At 39.7% G+C, this 23868-nt stretch overlaps 1 protein-coding gene across 4 annotated transcripts; it reads left to right on the top strand.

Annotated features, from left to right (window-relative positions):
- Positions 1-17647: 17647 nt before the first annotated feature.
- LOC142608157 (E3 ubiquitin-protein ligase APD2-like) lies at positions 17648-23023 on the top strand. Of its 4 annotated transcripts, none has more exons than XM_075779872.1 (11): positions 17648-17822; positions 17989-18332; positions 19004-19110; positions 19215-19340; positions 19516-19612; positions 20106-20180; positions 20288-20370; positions 21470-21616; positions 21754-21823; positions 21907-22258; positions 22696-23023. In XM_075779872.1, exons 2-11 carry the CDS (start codon positions 17990-17992, stop codon positions 22769-22771), a joined length of 1476 nt encoding a protein of 491 aa, XP_075635987.1. In that variant the 5' UTR covers positions 17648-17822; position 17989; the 3' UTR covers positions 22772-23023. The 4 variants fall into 4 exon arrangements, with proteins under 4 accessions (XP_075635987.1, XP_075635984.1, XP_075635986.1 ...); XM_075779869.1 differs by having other exon boundaries at positions 19001-19110; XM_075779870.1 differs by lacking the exon at positions 17648-17822 and adding an exon at positions 17842-17858 and having other exon boundaries at positions 19001-19110.
- The last annotated feature ends 845 nt before the right edge of the window (positions 23024-23868 follow it).

Raw genomic sequence — 23868 nt, 5'->3', positions numbered from 1 at the left:
ATGATAAATACAGGTGGACCTCCTCGGATGTGAGCCGAGGGTTACTTCTGTATTATTATTATTTTTATTTTTTTCTTAAAGATTACAATTCTTCATCCCTCCCCTTTTAGTTACAGAATGGTCCCTTTTAAATACTTCATTTCCTGACACTTTATCCACGTGTTGCTCAATCCCCCTCCCCTCTAGATATTTCTTCCCTTAGTGCCTTTGAATAGTGACCAAAAGCTTCAGCTCTACTGTTCAGGGGTCACTTCCCCATTAATGCGGCCAGGGAGGTAGGTGCAGAGTCTTTAATGTGGAGGTGACAGCCTTGGCTCATGATACTTTTCTAACATCGGTGTATCTAGAAGGTTCAGGGTTTCCCCCTCTTAACCAACAGTCTTTCCAGAGTTCTGCCTTGACCTTCATACTGAATCTACGAGCTTTCTTGGGTCTGTCCGAGGAGGAACTCACCCTCGGATGTGTCCTCGGACCCTCGGCGTATGGGCTGATCCGCAGTACTAACAAATTCTTAGTCCAAGAACAGATCAGCCCTCCTTGCTAGAGCCCAAAGGCCCAAATACCCGTTTGGGTCCTTTTACTCCCCACAATAGCCCCTCAAAACTCTATTTTTCAGCATCCGAGGAGAAAAATAGGGTTTTGATCCAACGAGAACTTACCCCACACGTTTTGTAAATAACCATACGTGTGGAAATCGTTTCGCGTTCCAGACGATGCCACTTGGCGGTTTTAATTTCAAAAGCGCGCACATTTATTACCGTAAGTTACACCTTGTCCCCCACGTTCAACGGTGAGATGAGCATCCAACGGCCCTTGTTACCCCCTGAAAATTTGGGCGGAACGAATACAATTTCGAGGCCGCTTCTCGCACGTCGTGACGCTTTGGGAACCTGCGCTTTCATTTATTTCTTCAGAGGCTAATCCCATCAAAACATCAGTAATCATCTTTTTTCTGCAGAAATCCGTGGAAACTCGCACAACTTCAAACTTGTAAGTTCTTATTCTCTTTCTTTACTCCATTCTCCTCGGATCTTGTCCTCGGCTCCCATTTTAACCGTTCTCCCTCTTAAAACTTAGTCTTTCGTTCCTTCCTAATGGGTAGATTTAAGTGTTTAGTTGACGCCGCCGTTGGGATGGAAGGTTTCAGAGCCAAATACCACATACCCAACGACGTAGGTTTAAGATACTGCCCGGTGGAAGCCGTGGCTGGGTCTAGGAAGACGGAAGAGGTTATCATCCCCATGATTGCCTTCATAGAAGGTGGAATGACCCTCCCCATGAGAAGCGTGACCAGGGAATACCTCCGCAACCACCAGTTGTGTCCTGACCAGTGTGCTCCCAACGTCTTTAGAGTCTTAGGAAGCGTCGATGCTCTAAATGAGCGGAGATGGGTCTGAACCTTACCTGGCATGACGTTGCCTTTATGTACGAATGCCGTAAACTCACTAGGGTAGGCTATTATATCAAGTCCCGCTCTAGTGTAGTTAGGTTGATCTCCTGTCTGCCCAAGTCCAATAAAGGCATGAAGGACGACTACCTCATCGTCTCAGGCAACTGGTACGACGGCCTCCACTGCCCAGTTGAATGGGGAGATCTAGGTGCGACTCCTTAGGATCTAATTTCCCACCCCATAACTCCACCTAACATCTAAAAATGTGCATTTGCATTTACTTAGGCGTCTAACTTCAGTTTATTTCATGTCCCACAAATCTGACCATATTTGTTTGTTTTGGTGTCTTTCTTTGCTGATAAACAACACGTGCACCCTCGCTTGAGCCATTGTAACGTCGCGGATCTGAACCGAGTGCTTCACTCAGAGGTGTTCGTGAGCGCGGACTTGCAACTTAGGGCGGCTCATTTGATATTAGGGTACGACCCTATCTCCTCGGACTTCCAGGAGATCAAGAACGCCATCATTGCCGGTGACCGGCGGCGTAGGAGGATTCACGTAGCCAGACCACACTTCCTAGCCGACCGCGACCTTCTCGACGACCCCCACACTATATTGTACACTCAGACCATCGCGGTAATCCCCCTCGCCACGCACTCTCAGGCAACAGTTGTCCCAGAGGAGCAAGTGTCTTCGTTGAACACGTTGGACGAGGAGATAGATAAGTTTCAACTCGAGGACGCCCTATGACCTCGTGGAAACCTGTTTGTCGTTCTTTCCGACGAGGAAGAGGAGCTAGCCGAGGCCTCTAGGATCGCGGGCCTAGTGATAGCACGTCTAGAAGACAGCTCCATTGAGGAAGACATGGACGAGCTCAAGGGCCTTATGACGACGAGAGGCGCGAGAGTGGCCAAAAAGGGAACGAGGGGGTCCCAAGTTCCCCCAGCCTTGCCACCACCCCCTCCTCCAGCCGACCTTAAACTGCCTGCTGAGGAGCCTAAAAAGAAAAGAAAAGGGGAGGCTGAGGAGACTGGTGGCGAAAAACAAAAGAAGCCATGACAACAACCACAACCAGCTCAACAGCAGAAGCTGGACAAGGGCAAAGATCGGGCTTGCTCAGTCGAGAGTGGAGAGATCAAAGACATGGCTGAAGTGCACCGAGCACCAGCTACCCGGTCTCCAGACTTAAGACTGGGCAGCGCACCAATCCCCTGCCACTCCAGTATTAGGGTAATCCAACAAGGCCATGCCCACCACCTGGCCGAGGAGTTGGAGCTTCCTCTTTTGCTGCCCAAGGACATGGAAACCTTGGAGAGGATGGGCCAGCCTCAGTTGTTCCTTTCATTAAAAAGGGATTTAGCTCTGGTAAGTTCCACCTCACACTTGTACTCTAGATTCATTTGTAAACACTTTACCATATTTAACCTCCTAACATTTTTTGCAGGCCATCCAAGAAGTTTTCGCGGCTGAGAAGTTCGTGGAAGATTCTCGGAAGCGCGCTGGGATGGAGCAAGAGCTACGTCAAGAGGCAAAAAGGTTCCTAGGCCAGGTCTTAGCAGAGAATGGGAAGATCACATCGCAGCTGGCCGATTTAAAAAGAGAGAAGGATGGTGCCGAGGCTAGCTTAAAGACGATGGAAAACCAAGTGGAGGGGCAACGTAAGCTTCTTCGCCAAAAAGACGAAGAGCTCTCTCAAGCCGAACGGGCACGCTCTGATTTGGAGAAGGAGCTTACGAGGGCGAAGGAGGAGGCTCGCGCCCACAAGCACGCACTGGAGGCCGCGAAGAAGGCCAGCTATCAGGAGGGTGTAAATGCAACGCAAGAACAGTTGACAAAAGCCTTTGCGCCTTGTGCCGAGAGTGCGTCGGCAGTGCAGGGAGAGGCCATGAATGCGGCCAGGGGGTTCCTCAAGCTTCCGGCGAGGAAGCCCGAGAACATTTGGCTTCCCCTAGACATACAGGGAGATAGAAGACCCTCCTGTTGTTGCCTCCCTGCCCTTCCTCCTGTGGTGCAAGAACTCGTTCCGATCCTACGGAACACCGAAGGTTCCATAAAGAGAAGGACGAGCGTGGCGATTGCCAAGAAGGAGCAAATTCGAACGTGGAGCCCTAGTTCCTTCAACGGAACAAAGGGAAGCAAGTTTTGTCTACCTTTGAGCTGGAACTGAAGAGCACTGAGGCTGGCAGCAGCTCCCTCCAAGACCCCCCTCCCCAAGCTTAGGGCCTAGTATAGGACTTTCATGTATTTAATTAATGAAGAACAATTTTATTCAACTTTCACTAATGTTGTATTTGTTTTACTTTATTCTTTTTGTGCTTGTCATGAAAGTGCTCACTAATACCTAGTTAAAGGAAGAACAGAATAAACAAATCTAACTCTAGGAGTTGCACAACTATAACCTCCACACAGCCATGCGCATATTTGCTTTGCAAAGTAGAATATTTAAGAACCTGACAGAGATTAACTTAGTTTGGATATTAAACAATGCCTTAGTTAAAAAAAACTCATATGATGGTTAAACTTTTGTAACCTAAGGTATTACTTTCAGTAGGATGTAAGGTCCGAGGGCTATTCCTTACAAAAATTCGTTTGACACTTAAAGATATAGAACTTAAGATCTAAGTTAATGAATCATAAGATACTGATTTCCACAAAGCGTGTGATAAGAATAAGGACAGTGACTAAGGTGCTGTTTAACAACTGAGAAGATATCAATTTTCACAAGGTTTGTGGTCCGAGAACCATATTTAACCAAGTTTCTGTTTGATACTTAAAAATAGTAACTTCAAATGTTAATTTTCCCAAAGTAGGAGGTCCGAGGACCCGGCATAACTAAGGTTCTGTTTAACAAATGACAAGATATCAATTTTCACAAGGTTTGTGGTCTGAGGACCATACTTCACCAAGTTTCTGTTTGACACTTAAGAATAGTAACTGCAAATGTTAATTTTTCCAAAGTAGGAGGTCCGAGGACCCGACATAACTAAGGTTCTGTTTTACAAATGACAAGATATCAATTTCCACAAGGTTTGTGGTCCGAGGACCATACTTAACCAAGTTTCTGTTTGACACTTAAGAATAGTAACTGCAAATGTTAATTTTCCCAAAGTAGGAGGTCCGAGGACCCGGCATAACTAAGGTTCTGTTTAACAAATGACAAGATATCAATTTCCACAAGGTTTGTGGTCCGAGGACCATACTTCACCAAGTTTCTGTTTGACACTTAAGAATAGTAACTGCAAATGTTAATTTTTCCAAAGTAGGAGGTCCGAGGACCTGGCATAACTAAGGTTCTGTTTAACAAATGACAAGATATCAATTTCCACAAGGTTTGTGGTCCGAGGACCATACTTAACCAAGTTTATGTTTAACACTTAAGAATAGTAACTGCAAATGTTAATTTTTCCAAAGTAGGAGGTCCGAGAACCCGGCATAACTAAGGTTCTGTTTAGCAAATGACAAGATATCAATTTCTACAATGTTTGTGGTCCGAGGACCATACTTCACCAAGTTTCTGTTTGACACTTAAGAATAGTAACTGCAAATGTTAATTTTCCCAAAGTAGGAGGTCCGAGGACCCGGCATAACTAAGGTTCTGTTTAACAAATGACAAGATATCAATTTCCACAAGGTTTGTGGTCTGAGGACCATACTTAACCAAGTTTTTGTTTGACACTTAAGAATAGTAACTGCAAATGTTAATTTTCCCAAAGTAGGAGGTCCGAGGACCCGACATAACTAAGGTTCTGTTTAACAAATGACAAGATATCAATTTCCACAAGGTTTGTGGTCCGAGGACCATATTTAACCAAGTTTGTTTGACACTTAAGAATAATGCTTGCAAGCCCCTGAGGCATTTATAACTTTGAACTGCTAACTAACAAAAACACATTTTATTAATAATAATACCTTCGAAGGTTATTTACATTCCATGGGCGTGGTACAATTCTTTCATCTAGGTCAGCTAGGCGATACAACCCTATGCCTGCTACTGAAACAATGCGATAGGGGCCTTCCCAGTTTGGTCCTAACTTACCCCAAGCTGGGTTCTTAGAAGTGCCCATAACTTTTCTTAGCACAAGATCCCCAAGTACGAGTGGTCTTAGCTTCACGTGGGCATCATATCCCCGTTTAAGTTTCTGCTGATAATAAGCCATTTGGACCATAGCTGCCTCGCGCCGTTCCTCAAATAAATCAAGACCTTTCTTCAGGAGGTCATCGTTATTCTCCAGGCTAAAAGAACTCGTCTTCAGGGTGGGAAAACCAAATTCCAGAGGTATCACCGCCTCGGCTCCATAAGTCATAGAGAATGGCGTTTCTCCCGTGGACCTGCGCGGTGTAGTCCGATACGTCCACAAAACATGTGGGAGTTCTTCTACCCATCTGCCTTTCGCATCGTCCAACCTTTTCTTGAGCCCACTAACTATGACCTTGTTAACGGCCTCGGCTTGCCCATTTCCCTGAGGATAAGCTGGGGTGGAGTATCTATTTATGATGCCCATATCAACACAATATTTCCTAAAAGCCTTGCTGTCGAATTGAACGCCATTGTCCGAGATAAGTGTGTGTGGTATACCGAATCTAGTGACGATGTTTTTCCAGACAAACTTTTTGGAATCAACGTCTCTGATATTTGCTAAGGGCTCGGCCTCGACCCATTTAGTGAAGTAGTCCGTCCCCACGATGAGCCATCTTTTGTTTCCTGCAACCCTCGGAAATGGCCCCACGATGTCCAATTCCCATTGTGCAAAAGGCCAGGGACTGGAGAGAGGATTTAGAACCCCTCTAGGTTGATGAATATTAGGGGCGAACCTCTGGCATTGATCAAATTTTCGAGCATAATCCTAAGCCTCCCTCTGCATATTGGGCCACCAATAACCCTGAGTCAGAGCTCTGTGGGCTAAGGATCTTCCTCTGGTGTAGCTCCTACAAATCCCTTCATGCAGCTCTTCCAGAAGTGCTTCCGTTGATTCAGGGTGCACACACAACAAGTACGGTTCTGAGAAGGATCGTTTATACAGTTTCTGGTCCTCGGACAACCAGAAACGTGGCGCCTTTCGGCGTATCTTATCTGCTTCAGACTTGTTTTTAAGAAGGATATCGTTCTTAAGAAAGGATACGACCGGGTCAATCCCACTAGGTCCAGGCCTTATCAGATGGATGCGAGCTGCGTTGACAGTGATAAGAGTTGGCTCTAGCAAATCCTCCACAAGGATAATCCTGGGCAAACCCTAAGCCGAAGACGTTACCAAAGTGGCCAAAGAATCTGCATGGGTGTTTTCACTCCTAGAAATGTGAGCTAAGACAAAGGAATCGAATTTAGCTTGCTGACACTTGACCTAGGCCAAGTATTCTTGCATTCTTGGGTCCCTAGCCTCCATGGTCCCCATGACCTGGCAGACCACTAACTGGGAGTCCGAGAATGCATGGACTTCCTTTCCACCCATCCTATGTATCATGTTCATTCCCACCAAGACTGCTCTGTACTCGGCTTCATTATTAGTAGCCGAGAATGACAGCCTTAGAGACTTTTCGAAGACAATTCCCTCAGGGGATATCAGGACAAGTCCGACACCAGATCCTCTCTGATTAGCTGCCCCATCCACATACATTTTCCAAGTCGGAGGTGCTGCGGCTACGATCACACCAACTAATTTTTCATCCATGTGTGCTTCTTTCAGAGTTTCTTCTAGCAATGGTTTGGTAAATTCTACCACCAAGTCAGCAAGGACCTGGCCCTTCACCGAGGTGCAAGGCTTGTATTTAACGTCAAAGGGCTCCTAAAATGGTTCCCCACTTTGCCACCCTGCCAGAGTAATCGGCGCTGCGTAACACCGCCTTGAGAGGCAATTGAGTCAGAACCACCACAGTGTGAAACTGGAAATAATGAGGAAGTTTCCGCGTAGCATGAACTATGGCCAGAAATGCTTTCTCCAAGAGTAGATAGCGCACTTCTGCCTCATTCAAAGATTTGCTAACGTAGTAGACCGGTCTTTGCACCCCGCTTTCATCCCTTATGAGGACCAGGTTAACCGCGTGGACGGCCACTGCCAGATAAGCAAACAAGACCTCGTCCGCCTCGAGGCGAGACAAAATGGGTGGCCGAGAAAGATATTGCTTAAGCTGTTGGAAGGCTAACACGCAGTCCTCGGTCCATTGAAACCCCTTCCATTTATTCAAAAACTGGAAGAAAGGACGGCACCGGTCAGCTGACCAAGAGATAAATTTGCTCAGTGCGGCAATCATCCCGGTCAATTTCTAGATTTCTTTTGGGTTCCAAGGCGGCTGCAAATTCTGAATAGCCTTGACCTGCGCTGGGTTTACCTCTATCCCTCTATGAGTAATCATATATCCCAAGAACTTTCCGGATCCCACGCCGAAAGAGCACTTTGAGGCATTAAGGCGCAACTTGTACTTTCTTAGCACCTGGAAGGTGTCAGCCAAATCTTTAACGTGTGAAGGTATTGTTTTACTCTTCACCACCATATCATCCACGTATACCTCAATGGTCTTCCCTAGCTGCTGTTCGAACATCCTGGTCATCATTTTTTGGTAGGTAGCCTCAGCATTCTTCAACCCAAACGGCATGACCTTATAGTGGTAGTTCCCTGTTGGAGTAATAAAAGCAGTCTTCTCTTGATCCTCCAATGCCAATGGAATCTGATGATAACCCTGGAAGGCATCCAAAAAACTCATATGAGGATGTCCGACAGTGGCGTCCACAAGCTGAGCAGTACGCGGCATTGGGAATGAATCCTTGGGGCAGGCCTTGTTCAAATCTGTGAAGTCCACACATACTCTCCACGTTCCATTCTTCTTTTTGACCACAACCGTATGCGCCAACCATTCGGAGTAGAAAACTTCTTTAATAGCCCCAGCCCTCTTGAGTTTGAGCACCTCCTCCTTGACAGCCTCGGAATGTTCCTTGGAAGAACGCCAAGGTGGCTGCCTTCTTGGAACAATGGCGGGGTTGACATTTAAATGATGACAAATGAAGCTCGGATCTATGCCCGGAGCCTCATAAGGATCCCACGCAAAAACATCAATATTGCCTTTCAGGAATTCCAACAACTCCATCTTCTCGTGGTGCGACAAACGTACGCCGACTTGGAAGAACCTCTCTGGGTCATCTGCTATCAAAAACTTCTCTAACTCCTCACAAACAGCCTCCTCTCTTGTCACCGCTCCAGGTGCATCCAAAGCTGTTAATTGCTATGAGTCTTGGATGAGCAAAGCTGACGACTCGGATTTTGTCTGATGAAGCACTGCGGCCGATATGCATTGCCTAACCACCGATTGGCTGCCGAGGATCTCTTCAACGTATTCCCCAGAGGGGAACTTAACCTTAACATGCAAGGTAAAGGAGACAGCTCCCAGAGCGTGCAGCCATGGCCTGGCGAGGATGGCTGTATATAGGGAGTACGCGTCAACCACAATGAAATCCACCTCAACCGTTTCTGAGCCAGATTGAACGGGCAAACGAATCTGTCCCTTCGGCATAACGGTCTTTCCTTCAAAACTTATGAGTGGCGAGTCATAAGGAGTAAGATCTTCCAGCTTCAACCTTAGCCCCTTAAATAAATCAGGATACATGATATCTGCACCGCTGCCCTGATCAATCATCACCCTCTTTACATCATAATTCCCTATCCTAAGGGTGACCACAAGAGCATCATCATGGGGTTGAATGGTACCAACCTTATCCTCCTCCGAAAATTCCAAGACGGGTAAATCCACCTTCAACCTCTTCGGCCTGGAGCCTGTCTCTTTGGCTTGAGAATGGGAAACCGCCATCACCCTAGTGGGACCTGAGCCAGTCCTGCCAGGTGCAGCAAAAATAACGTTAATTGTTCCCAATGCCGGCCGAGATAGATTATTCTTCTGATTGTTTGAGCCAGATTGACTGCCCTGCCCATTAGGTTAACACAGGTGCTGCTTCAGTTTTCCTTCACTGACAAGCTGCTCCAAGTGGTTCCAAAGTGTCCGACAGTTCTCGGTAGTGTGGTCCACGTCCTGATGGTACTGACAAAAGAGGTTCTGATTCCTCTTCGCAGGGTCTCCTGCCATCTTACTAGGCCATCTGAAGAAGGGCTCCTTATGAACTTTCTCCAATAATTGGTGTACTGGTTCTCGGAACACAGTGTTCACAGCCTGAGGTACTGCCGAGCCGGACTGCCCAATGTAATCTCTCATCGGCTTATTGTTGTGGTATCTGTCAGACCTGAAATCCCTTCTCTCCTGCAGGATAACCTTCTCCTTACCCTTTCCTTGCTGCTGGTCTTCCTCTACTCTTTTGTATTCATCAATTCGATCCATGAGGCGACGTACGCTGCAGACGGGCTTTTTGGTCAAGGACTTCCTCAAATCGTGATTAGTAGGGAGACCTACCTTAAAGGTATTGAGCGCCACCTTATCAAAATCACCATCTATCTCGTTAAACATCTCCCAGTACCGGTCGGAATATGCTTTCAACGTCTCCCCTTCCCTCATGGTCATGGATAACAGCGAGTCCAATGGCCGAGGCACTCTGCTACACGTGATAAACCGCGAAGCGAACACTCTAGTAAGCTCCTCAAACGAACTTACAGACCCCGATTTAAGGCCGTGGAACCACCTCATAGCAACAGGTCCCAAGCTAGAGGGGAAAACTTTACACATCAGGGTCTCATTATGAGAGTGCACTGCCATCCTCTGGTTAAAGTGACTCACGTGCTCCACCGGATCAGTCCGACCATTGTAGATGGTAAAGGTGGGCTGGGTAAACCTCCTAGGAAGCCTCCCTTTCTCAATCCTCCGTGAAAATGGAGATTTGGAGAGTTGGTGAAACGTCCGACTCATAGCATTGTTCCCCAAGCCCCTAGAAGGAAGTTTCTTGTGTCTGCGAGTTGGCGGGTCGTCCTCCTCACAAGAGGACATTGCGCTGGGGGGTGAGCATGACCTCGAGCTATAACTACCTTCCTGGACCTCCGCTGAGGAAGGATTAGACAAGGACAGTGAAGGCTTACGTCTGGCGCGGTGCTGTTTTCTTTTCAAACGATTAATCTCCTTCTGCATGGCTTTAGCACCATCCTCGTGAGTGGCGCTGTCCCCGCCATGAGTATGGCTAGCCCTAGGGTATTCTGTATGGACACTTCCCTCACGATCCCTTTGACGCTCAAGACGCTTGAAATGATCCTCCGGTTGTGATCCCTGTGATTCTGCATGGTCAGAACCTAGGCCTGCCATCATATCCCAGCTCCTTTCAGACTAGATTCCCATAGACGGCGCCAATTGTAAGTGCACAATTGCACCTGGACCCAAAGATTATTATGGGCTTAGGCCCAATGAGCCTTAAACAACGAAATTTGTAGAGTGTGGGCTTGAAATCTAGATTCAAGATACTGAGAACTTAATAACGGGTTATAGGGTGCAAACACTTGTAAACAATGAATGATAAATGCAGGTGGACCTCCTCGGATGTGAGTCGAGGATTACTTCTGTATTATTTCTCTTTTTTTTTTCTTAAAAATTACAATTCTTCCTCCCTCCCCTTTTAGTTACAGCATGGCCCTTTTTAAATACTTCATTTCCTGACACTTTATTCACGTGTTGCTCAATCCCCCTCCCCCCTAGATATTTCTTCCCTTAGTGCCTTTGAATAGTGACCAAAACCTTCAACTCTACTGTTCAGGGGTCACTTTCCCATTAATGCGGCCAGGGAGGTAGGTGCAGAGTCTTTAATGTGGAGGTGGCAGCCTTGGCTCATGATACTTTTCTAACATCGGTGTATCTAGAAGGTTCAGGGTTTCCCCCTTTTAACCAACAGTCTTTCCAGAGTTCTGCCTTGACCTTCATACTGAATCTACGAGCTTTCTTGGGTCTGTCCGAGGAGGAACTCACCCTCGGATGTGTCCTCGGACCCTCGGCATATGGACCGATCCGCAGTATTCTTAGCCCAAGAATAGATCGGCCTTCCTTGCTAAAGCTCAAAGGCCCAAATACCCGCTTGGGTCCTTTTACTCCCCACAGTATGTTCTTTATGTTCTTAAAACACATGTCAAATTTCATGTCAATTAGAAGTTATTTACTTCATGTCAATTTATATAACTTATTTTTTATGTATAATTTTAGACAACAAAAATTTGAAATTTAAAGATTTGAGTGATAACATAGCTTTTGATATTTGATCTTTTTGAAATTTTGTAAGTATGTAGGTTTTAAGAAGATAATGTAATCTAATGGTGGATTTGCCGAAATTCACATTCAATAAAAAAATATTAAATGGAGTTGTAGTCTTAATCTACAACTAAGTTTGTAACTAAATTTTGTCCAAAATGTAATTATCTTGAGCCTAAAAAAATTTAGGGTGGTCCTAAGTATTTTTTAAGGATAAAAAATCATAAAATTTACATATAATAATTAATTTTTATTGATTTGCAAATGAATTTACATTGATCATAAGAAATTACATGACTTTAGTCCTAGATACGATCTAAAATAAAATACATAGTTTTGTTTCCTAATTACAATCTAAAAATTGAAAATTACATGGAAAAAATATTGATCTATCAACCCTTGATTTAAGCTCGAAAGCTATGTTACAAGGTGGGAAGGTGTTAGACACCCATCTTGCCTGGTAAAACCGATCTTCTAGACTATGGTGGCCAATATTCATATCATATCATCCATTATGTTAATCAATTTGCATGTAGAATTTAATATGTGTGCATGTGATAAACCCTAATTCAATTTATTAAGTATTGCATTTGAATTAAAAAATAAATTCTAGTAAATGTGTGTGGATGGTGATATCCTAGATTCAAGGATTTGAAAGAATTATGAAATAATAATCTTTTTCATATTTTTGGTGTGGATTTAAGATCAAAACTAGTGTAATGCATGAACATTGTGATGAACAATCAAGAACATGTGAAGAACATATAAGAACATTCACACCTATTCAAGGTAATTAAAATAATTACTACCATGCTTTAATCTTAAATTCTCATCAAGGCAATATAAAAACAAGTTAGGGAAATGGATTATACCTTCATGCAAGATCCATATGGTGGATAAGGAAACTCTTGGTATAGGTCCTTAAGGTGGAGGAAAAGAAGAGTTAGGAGAGGGAGAGTGAGTCTCACTCAATACTTTAAATCTCAAGAAGACCAAGATATGACAAAACTACTCTATTTCACTAGAACTCAAGAGATGAGAAGAGAGGGGTTTTTGTGTCCTGGAATGGAGGAGAGAAGGGGGGTTTATATAGTGTTGAGAACTCTTTTTTCGCCCCACATGGCACTACTTCATTGGCAACCCACGCCATATTTACATATTATTGATTTTTTAGGTAAATTTCTTAAAGCCCAAAATAAGCTCATATCTCATTCAACTACATGGATTAGGCTCACATGACCCACAAGATCCTTACTTTAAGAGGCGGATTCATGGTCCACATTCTCTCTTAATCAATTGGGATCATAACCCCATAACATCATCAACATCAACATGGATCGGGCTTAAGCAATGAGTTAAAGCTCACGACTCATATTACCTCTCTTACACTCATGGCAAACGGCTTCTTCAACAAAATCCCAATATTTACGCAAAATGACAACAAAACCCAAGGTACGTCATCTCATCTTCGGCTTATGATCTAAATTCATGAGTCTCTTCGGGGAAATTTTGAGAGTTGTGGTTTGGAGGGTCAAGAGGTATGTTCAGTAAAGCTCTAATGGTTTAAAGTTGATAAAAGAAACATGTTGATAAAGTTGTTCCTATACAAATTTAGAAATTTCATTATATTATTCTACATAAACTACATTACTACTTTCAGCTAAAATCAACTCAAACACATGGCTTAATTTGATTGGCTATCTTTAATCTCCAAAAAGATAGAATATTTATGATATCTCTAATACCTAGCTACTGTTTGCCACAATCAAACCAAATATTCATCTGCCAGCTACTAGAATAAAGCATTAAATACTCTTCTTACTCACCAAGATTAAGTCACAATACAATGAGACCTTGACTAAATCTCTAAAGCTTTATTAACTATCAACCAATCATTCTATTACTTACTAAAAATGTGTTGTAATAAAACCTTGGACCAAAAATACAAAAACCCAAAAAAGGAAGCATTTCCATCAGAACACTGGTAGTAGGTTCAGCACTTAAAACCTGGCCATAACTGATATCATCAGCCATTTAATGCTAAAATCTCAGCAGTCTGAAATCTGGTCTCATTTGCTTCTGCCTCAAGCAACAGCTGTCTTATGACAGCTGTGGCAGCTTTTCCTAGCAGCTAGAACAGCTAACCCAACAGCCTTAACATTACAAATTTTTCCTTATATGACTAAAAACTAAAATTGACTAAAGTAACTATCTTTTTCTTGTTAAAATACTTTCTTTTTCTGCTATTCTTTCCTCTAGCAGCTATTACCCAAAACAACAAGAACACCTTATAGCTAAACATACCATTTTTGACCAAATCTTAAGATGGATTTTTTGAAGATTCATTACTGATTGTGATAGATTTTGGCTAAGATTATTTGCTAAACATCCCCTTAAACTCAGCTATAAATAGAACCTTTCATCAACACACCATGGACACCAATAAAGAAGGACAACTCTCTCATAAACTTCTCTATTCTCTCTCCCTCTAATTATCTTTTTAAGCTCTTAATGAAGTTCTGAGCTTTTAGTTTCCAAATTAGGAACTAAACTCTTCAACCTTTAGCTCATTAATGCCCTTCATAAGCTCTCATACATCCTCTAGCAGAAGATCTCAGCAGCTTTGCTAAACACATTACAGCACCATTACTCTCTTATACTCTTTCTTTCACTCTCTATATTCAACAAAAACATCTGTCTTACTGGCTCCTATCTCCAAAAACCTAAACACGTCTCCATACTCTTCTCTTACAAAATCTTTCGTCTTAGAAAGCAATCTCTACAACTTCTCCAACAGTTATAATCTCATATTTTTACTATCTTTAACCTCCATATCTCTCATACTTAATTATATTATACATATTACAAATACTAAATCTCATAAAATATCTATATCTTTTACCATCTCCACACTTCTCAAGAAATATCAAACACTCATACTAAAAGCCCTTCTTATGGAAGGCATGAACTTCTATTACTAAAGTCCTCCTAGAAGGTACCAAGATCTCATATAAAGCCCCTCTCATAGAAGGCACAAATTTAGCTTACATAAAGACCTTCTCTTAGAAGGCACAAATACTCCATACAAAAGCCCTTCTCATGGAAGGTAACACTATTCATAACTTTACAACAACTAAAAGAGCATTATCAAAGGGGAAACTCATTTAAGTGCATGATAAGAAGAGCAAGCTTAACCTGCCTCTACACACAACTGGATATACTCTCTCTCCCTCTAGTTGCAATAATTTTCCCCCTCAATCTTGAAGTCATCATGGCAAACTGCTTCATTACTGTTTGAGTCATTCAGTTGGAATGCTATCAACTCACTGATGCTATACAGCTAGCGCTGCAAACCATCAGAGATAAGTGACTTTGCTTTTATATCTTTAAATTTACATAATTGAGTACATGATTACTTCACCTTTAAATACATATTAATTTATTTCAACTAATATTACAACTATTAATCAAAACTATTATTTCAAACACATATTACATATTTATTCAACCATTATCGTGGTTCTTAAACTTTGACTTTAATGGTTTTGTAGGCTTAAAAGTATGCTGGTAGCCATTGGACCATGTGGCCCAATATTGAGTTCCGAACGCAACTTTCCAAACAAACCCGGGTCTAGCAAGGTCACCTCTCCAGCGGACAACATGTGGCTAAGCTCTGAAAAAAAGCCCCCCGAACATATAGTAGTGGTGGAGAAAATATGAACGGAAGGTCATGTAATGAGAGTTGACAAAGAATCATAAATCTATACCTTATTTTAGCATTTGGGAAAATCTGGTGCATTAAATGTAGAGATTAGTGGGAGTGAGGAGCAAGCAAAATTCGATTTTCCCGTAACTATTGTAATAGCCTATAGAGCCAAATTAAAAAAAAAAAAAAAAATCATATCTTACTTAATTCTGATCGGAATTGTCTTGTTCTTGTGTTCAAATTGAAGCCCCGGATGTCTAGTTTTTGGGGAAAAAAAAAAAAAACCTCATTCACAGATTCAAAATATTTAGAGAGATATCAATGAAATGGTGAGCAGAGGTCATTTGTTAGAAAATAATTTCAGCACAATTGACATTAATAGGTCCTAAATTAGTTCCCAATTAACATTAATAGGCTCCAATCCCTCCTATTTCAGACTTAATTAGTTCCAAATTTACTATAATTAAAAAGATAATTGCACAAATTACTTATTGAATAATTAATGTTTGACTATCTAATTAATTAAGTGTGTGCAACTTTACCATAAAATGTAGTCCTAGTCAATCAAATTATGACATGTCATTAATCTCAAATTGATTATAATTATAACCAATTTGAGTCAATTGTTCATAATCACATGTAGTCGGACTCGATTTGTGATAGCGCATCTAGGCCATTAAAACTTGATTTGATGATAACTTTCAATCTGATAGTCCGATTAGGGCTTATTACCAGTCAATTTGATCATTAGAATATCAAGTTCATTTTGATAAAATGAAATTAAGGATCTAATGACCAGAATCAAGATGCATATTTTCAAGGTGAAATTATCATTTTACCCTCCATGTGAGGTTAAATACGGATTGCAAAATGGGGTGTCAAAATTTCTTCACTTACAACTTGCCACATAGGCAAGTTGTGACAAAAGTGGTGGAAATTATTATGAGACTAGACTTACTCATACATGAACAGGTACAAATCTGTTTTCTTTTTTACAAGTGACGTTGCCTTATATTTTCTAGCATGAGTATAATACTAAGAATTTTGGTTTTGACCCTATATTCATTTTATAGGCTTTATCACTAGGGAACTAATGGTGGTAGAAATGTGAAGAAAGTATATTTATGAATACATAGATTTTTGGGTGTGAGATAATAGTGGAAAATTATTAGATATTTTAGAAGCTTCTCTTATAGCTGAGTATCATTACAAGTTTTTCTTTAATTATTTGATTATTGAGTAAATGATACCTGAAAATTGTTTTAGATGATATCTAATGATTTTAAAGGAAGAGTTAAGGAGAAATTCTTTTGTGGTATATTAGTTGAAATAAGTAAGTTTATTTCCAAATGGGCTTATTTTCGCTTATACTACTGCATTTTAGCTATTGAATATTGTTTTACAATTGTTACAATCAACTAAACCAATTAAAGAAATTATTTAAGATTCATTTTTACAAGCAAAGAAAACAATGATCATAGTTAATCACTTTAATATAATTTATAATTGCCAATAAAAGAGAGATAAATTTGATTAGAGCACTTGATACCTAGTCAAGTTTATTTTAATACCAAGCAGGTTTATAAGATTGTTGAGCTCTCTAATTTTCTCCTAACTTTCATTTTTTGTTCAAATCACAATTGAATGTCTTACGGTCTTACGGTACTAAGCTTTCTCACCATGGGTTTCTTTTCAAATAGGCAACCTATTTTCTTGACTTTTTTTATGTTATTTTATTTTTATAATTCGATACTGGAATGAAATGAAGGGATTTGAATCCTATTACTATAAGTTAAAAACACTAAGTATTGACCATTAAGTTACAAGACTTTTGAACTATTTTTGTGACCTAAACATAATAAACAAGTAGAAATTTGTTAACAAATGCCTTAGAACTGCGTTTGGAAACTAAGATTTGGATTTTAAATTAATAAATTTAAAATGCTTTGATTTCGAATATATTATTTTGGAAGTTATTTCAAATTCAAGCATTTTAAAGGTTTAAAATTCTTAGTGGATTTATAAAATCTAAATCCTTGACATTTTTTAAACTTTCCCGACAAAATATTTGTATTTTAATCACCCAAATGCAAATCTAAATTCTCAAGTTATGTCATCCAAACACACTATAGGAGCATTGGATTATAAACTATTTTTAAAAAACATCCTATAAGAAAACGATAAAATAATTAGTTTTGCTAATAATTTTTTATATTTCCCTAAAAAATGATACTAAAACATTCTATTATTATGTTAACGCTGATTAAGACAGCCCGTACAAGTTACAACAAATCGCCATCCCCGTGTCAATTAAACTGTCCATTTTGGTATTCTAATGCTAAAAGGGCGAAGTGAAGGACAAACGATCAACTTCGTGGCTTCCTCCAATTGGCCAGACCTGCAAACCCAACTCAAAATAGCGAGCAAAAATTGGAACCCAACTAACTGTCCCCCCAACTAACGTTCCTAGGAAGAAGAAAAAACCTGAGAGAGGACCTACTGGTGAGTGACGCAGCTTTCGCCACCACTGCCTTGTATTTCCAATGGCTCATTCATACCAAAATTTTCAAGGTAAGAAAGACTCGGAATTAAAGACCTTGGAAAAGGGTTTTTACTTTCATGATCAAATTCTAAATTATACTTGTCGACTATAATCTATGTTATTATACTATTAGTTCTGTGTTTTTCATACTCTCTTTCAAAAACCCATTTTACCAATCCTAACTATTTTTGTCAGAATGGAAGAACCAGAACATAGCCAACATGGAACTACGCCTTCTTCTTCTTCTGCTGTCACAACCTCCACTGATGGTCCATCTCCTTCATTGCCGTCTACTTCACAGGTTCAAGAAGAAGTAGAAAATGAACAACATGAGAATGAAGAAAATGATGACCATCAACATCACCACCACCACCACCACCACCACCGCCACCACATACTTCTCAATCATCACCGGCAACAACAGCAGCCTTCTACTTTATCCTATCGTGTGAACATATCCATATCTGATGCGCCCTCGACTGAGACAAGGGATGATGTATGGGCTTGCCTTGCTGTGCTCGTCACATTTTGGTTCTTCGGTAAGTTTCATCCTCATTTACATTTTCCTCTTCTTCATCTTCTTCCTTTTTTTCCCCCTTTTATGCATGTTTGTTTTACTTTTGTTACATGTCCAAGGAAAATGCATATAACTATAATTAAGTGCGGATAGTAACTAGATATAAGAATTATGAATGCTTAATAGATTGATCTTTTCGGGTTCTTGTAAACCCAATTGGTAAATTTTTTGTCATCAAATAACGGCTTGAATTATAAGCTTGTCTACAAAAACCAATTAGTACTTGGCCTGATAGTAGAGATCAATCATCATGAGTGAACGCAGACCTACAAATTCTATAGTATCTATTGAAAAAAGAAAAAGAAAGAAAGATTGATCCTTTCTTGAATTATGAATCAGCCTTTTTGATGTATTCACTTCTCATGTTTTGTCCATGAATTAAATGGACCCTATGTTACTTGCAGGGAAAATTGAGGCCAAGTCATTGAAATTAATTTGCCTGTATTAGAAAAGGTGTTCTGATGTTCAATTGTGTTATTGGTTTTCTCAACATATTCTAAGAAACCAATCGTACCCGTTATTTTTCTTGCTTTTTAATTTTTATAATCGCATTACAGATGATTAATTCCTTTGCTCTTGCCTTAGAATCTTGCTGATCTGGTTTGGTTTTGGTTTGCTATTCGTCACCAGCAGCATCCATGACTCTGATTTTTGGATTTTATGGATCTGTGAATTTACAATTGGGCCCAAATTGCTCCCGCCTAATACAAACTAACCCATTCTTTGTGCAGTCTATTATGGTAATTTTCTGTATCTAATAGAATTCTCATTTAGTTTTCCTTTTTTTTTTCTTGCTTATACTGGTACTGTTTATATGCACTAATCTCATTCTGTTTACAAACAGGCCGAGGAAATCAATGAGCCAAAAGTTGGGCCAGTGCTATATGGATTTTATAAACCTCCTCCCCTGGATGTTGAGATCACCTGGACTGAAACACATAATATATTTGTACCAGCCACTTTTCACGAGGCAAATTTCCTACGACCTACACAATCTTTTTCTGAATTCATTTCACTAAAAATTCAATTATATGTTCGCTTTCCTCTCTGTACATACAAGTAATAGATATGCATGAGCTGTATTCCTAGAGCATTCTAGGTGTTTGGACTGATATGGTAAATTTGGAATTCTTCTCATGTTGTAGTACTTGATTTACTACCTGAACAAAGGGTCCACAGTGGATATCATATACCATGTAAAATCTCCAAGCTCCTCACCTGTATCCCTTGTGATTGCACAAGGTATTTTCCAAATTCCGGTTTCTTGATCCTTGAATATGATGGTATTATTTGTTCTTTTTTTAAGAATGAAATACTTTTGTAGAAATGCATTGCAGTTTTTAAGTCAGCAGACTCTGTAATGTTATCAGAATCTATTCTTATCCCAAAGCAAATAGGTTGAAGAATTGGAAAAATATTTATGGAACTGCTTGGTATTTGATTCAGTTTAAGGGCCACAATTCAATTTAGACCTATCATTGCATCTGGTACTGTTCTGTGATATATTGCAAGTTCACATGAGAATCTAACTAGTTATGGAACATCAAGTAACTTTTACATATGTGCACAGTAAGCTGGACCATATGTCCTAGGGTATGGGATGATCAATCGAAGTTTTAGAATTATGCTTAACTATTATTTGGAATGCATGCATAAACAGAAACATTGGTACTAGTTACAACATTGATATTCCTTAGTTGATATTTCCTGTCTTAATTTTCATCTAAATCTGCAGGTAAAGATAGCCTTGTTGAGTGGATAGAGGACCCATCATATCCTAATACAACTTTGTCTTGGAATATTATTCATGGTAAATTTCATTAATATAAGTTTCATTTCCCCCTTTGACATGAGATACAATGTTTGAAACTACTTACCCTAAATAAAACTGATGTTTAAAACCCACCTACATTGCAGGAAGTGGTAAGATTCAACAGAAAATATCGAAGTCCTCCAATTATTATATTGCAGTGGGGAACTTGCTCTCTGAGGAGGTGGAGGTAATTGTCCGAATGTTTACTACATCCTGTCTTGCTCCAAAAAAAACTTACTTCCTTGTTGAGTCTCTTGTTTTGATATACAAAATGGAAAGACTTGTGTGTATGAAAATTTTCATAGTTGTATCATAGGCCAGGGCACATGCCTTATACTGTTAGTTTTTGGAGATATGGTGAGAAGATATAATGTAGTGTACCAAAATATTTCTGTGAAACTATATTTACTGAATTTCCGACCTAGTAAGTAACCATAAGAAACCAATGTCAAAGATGAGAATCATGAGATGGATATAGAAAGAAAGTAAATCCTCTGTTTGACTGCTGTTTCCACCCTTCTCCCCAGTAAGGAAAAATGTCTTTTAAGTGTAGTCATTAGAAAAGGCATAACTGTCACTTTGGTCAAAATCATTCTATTGGTTCCCTTTGCTGATTTGGTTATTTCAACCCTACTGATTAGTGATTACGGTATAAAAGATTGAAAAGTTGGTGTTTCATCAAGAGCTGCTTGTTTGTTAACCCTTTCTGTTGAACCTATTTCAGAAATAGGCCTAACAAGGCAAGACTGTAGGACAGTGTGATAATAATCACTAGAAGCCTTGTGACTCAGTTGCACCTAGTGCACTTTACTGGATATTTCAGGTTTGAGTTGAGAAGTTCTAACCACCATGTTTAGTATGTTGAAAGTGATTATTTATTCAGCTGTATGGTAAGAGCCACTTCTGTAATTTGGGCTGCACCTGTAATCCATCTAGTAAAAGGAGTCTACCATATTGCATGTAATGAGGGGTATGAAATATAAAGTCACACATCTGAAACTCCCTTATAAATTTGATTATAGCATATACGCCCATATCAAAAACAATGTTTCTCATGTTGTATTTGTTTATTTATCTAAAATATCGATATAGACTGCTAAAAGCTGCGCAAAAGAAATTTTGCATGTGCTGTTGGTAGTCCTCCTATACGTTAAAACAGAAATGGATGGGTTCTTTCTTTTTTGTTTAGCACTTTACTGATGGTTATGGTTTAATACATTATATGCACATGCAGACACCTTCAAATCATTAAATAATTATCTGCTATGAATGCTGCATTGTAACAGGTAGAATTAAATTTCACCATAAATGCTTTCCTCTATAACACAACTCAGGCATATTACCCGTGCTCCCTGGGTAACCCTTTGTGTAGTTTGAAGCTCTCTCTTTTAGGAACAAATGTTGCTGTCCTTACTTCTCCACATCTGAAAGAGGTAAGAGCTATCATTTACTAACTTCACAGCACCATACAAATTTCATTTATTTGTGAAGTTTATGTGTTCTCTGGATCTTGATATCATTAGAACTCTTAGTTTCTATATATGAATTTGAAAAATGTTGGTTCTTTCAGGGCACTGATGATGACTGGTATGTCAAACTGTCTTATGGACCACGATGGGTCACATATTTTGTTGGATCAGGTTATTTTGATTTGCATTTATGTCCTTTCATGACAGCAAAAAGGGAACGTCCAACTTCATATTCACCACTTTCTTGCATGCAGGTGTAATGACTGTACTCATCTTACTGGCCTTCAGATTCTTTAACACTTTCCAAACCACAGCTGAAGATAGAACAAGATTTCAGCCAGGGGAGGTGGGAACTGAACGAGCCCCATTGCTTTTGCACAAAGATGAAGATGTTTCAAGTTGGGGTTCATCTTATGACTCTGTCTCACACGATGAGGAGGTTCTGGAGGAGCAGCTGGCAGTGAATTGTATTGAAGGTCAGCAAATAACAGAAGGGGAAAACAGCAACAATCCCCAGCGTCTTTGTGTCATTTGCTTTGATTCCTCTAGAGATTGCTTCTTTCTACCATGTGGTCATTGTGCTGCCTGTTTTACATGTGGAACAAGGTAAATATATACTGCACTTACTATTTTAAGAAATCTGAATTGGAAAACTTGTGACTTTAGATTTTGATGCTGTTAGCAAAAGGCTTGAAACAGTTGAAAATGATTCATGGAACCAAATGTTAGCATTAAGGCTTATTAGATTTGAGTTGCAGCCATGGAGCCTTAATTAAGTTTGAAAATTATTTTACTTCCTCTAATGCTTAGATTTCATATCTCATCTCCAATAATAATTCATAGAGATATTTATATTTTGGAGGAATTAAAGAGATTACTTAGCACAACTGACTTGCGCTGTCCCTTATTGCTAGATATGTAAAACTTGTTCAATGTAAGCTTTATATGCATTCTATGTTCATTGTCACATTTGATTTTGTTTCCAACCATTTGCAACTCGTTAAAATTTGAAAGAAAGATGTTCAAATCTGTTAACTCTACAGGATTGCAGAAGAGTCTGGTACTTGTCCTATATGCCGCAGGAAGATGAAGAAGGTGAGAAAGATTTATACAGTTTGAGCTTTGTGAATGAGTTTGTGATAAGAGGGGCTCTCAGGTGGTGTTACTCTTATTGGTCCACTGTAGAAAATTTTTACTCGCAGTGTGGATGCAATTGATATGCACTTGTAAAAAGTAACTGTTAAATTAGGATTGTAAAAAAATAATAATAATAATAATGAAATTCATAGGGTTCAGCAGTGTTTGACTAAAGGCTTTGCATTTGTTGTAATCACAATGCACCCTCTTTTTCCAAAGCATGAATTACTCCCATATACTTGCATTGTATTATTGTACCTTTGGTTTGATTTAGGTTGATTTAAGAAGTGATGATGTGCATTTTAAGCAGAAGTTGATTTTAGATGATTGAAAAGTTACAAGAACCCTTCCATCTTTATTGGTTGATGACTATAAATTTCTGGTTGTGTCCATACAATGAGATCAAAATGATTGTGAATTTGATTATGTTCCAGTTTTGATCTAGAGCAGCCAACAAAGCTTAAATGGTTATACCGGTTTTGATCATCACTCTGAATTTCATGCGAACTACGAAGTATCTTTCATTTTAAGTGAATGAATTCATTGTAATGCACAAGATGGACATTGTGATTCGCTTCATTACATTTTATGGTCCAATAATACATAATGATTTTATTCTACTTTCATAGCAGTAATAGGAACTCTTTCTTATGGAATTGGGCCGTCGATGAAAAATAATTTTGTAGATGCAAAAACTGATTCTACATTAGAGACACCCACTTTAATTGGTCACTAGTTACTGACCTGTGCTCCGCACGGTTTTTTCTTTAATTACTTAATTATTGCATATTCAAAATTATTTTATATATATAACTGAAGCCTTTGAAACACTCACAATTTTCCACGTCAGTACAATATTTAAATAATTTTTTTTATTTAATTCAAATTTAACAAGAAGTAAAACTCTATCTCTCTAACAAATTCAAATTAAACTCAAATTCATCATTATCATTTTTTTAAACAAAATTATGTTTGTTTAACCCAAATTTAACAATGAGTGAAATTCTATCTCTCTAATAAGTTCAACTTAAATTTAAACTCAGACATTGATATATATATATATATAACCGAAGCAAAAA

The sequence above is a fragment of the Castanea sativa genome, chromosome 8 (assembly GCF_040712315.1).
Source record: "Castanea sativa cultivar Marrone di Chiusa Pesio chromosome 8, ASM4071231v1".
NCBI classification, from domain to species: domain Eukaryota; kingdom Viridiplantae; phylum Streptophyta; class Magnoliopsida; order Fagales; family Fagaceae; genus Castanea; species Castanea sativa.
The sequence above is the reverse complement of the archived record's forward strand: the minus strand, read 5'-3'. Positions and strand labels throughout refer to the sequence as shown.

Coding starts and splice junctions, on each gene's coding strand:
- LOC142608157 (XM_075779869.1), top strand. CDS start 17,990: ATGGAAGAACCAGAACATAGCCAACATGGAACTACGCCTTCTTCTTCT. Junction 20,371..21,469: donor TGCTCTCTGAGGAGGTGGAG/GTAATTGTCCGA, acceptor GCATTGTAACAG/GTAGAATTAAATTTCACCAT. Junction 21,617..21,753: donor CTTCTCCACATCTGAAAGAG/GTAAGAGCTATC, acceptor TGGTTCTTTCAG/GGCACTGATGATGACTGGTA.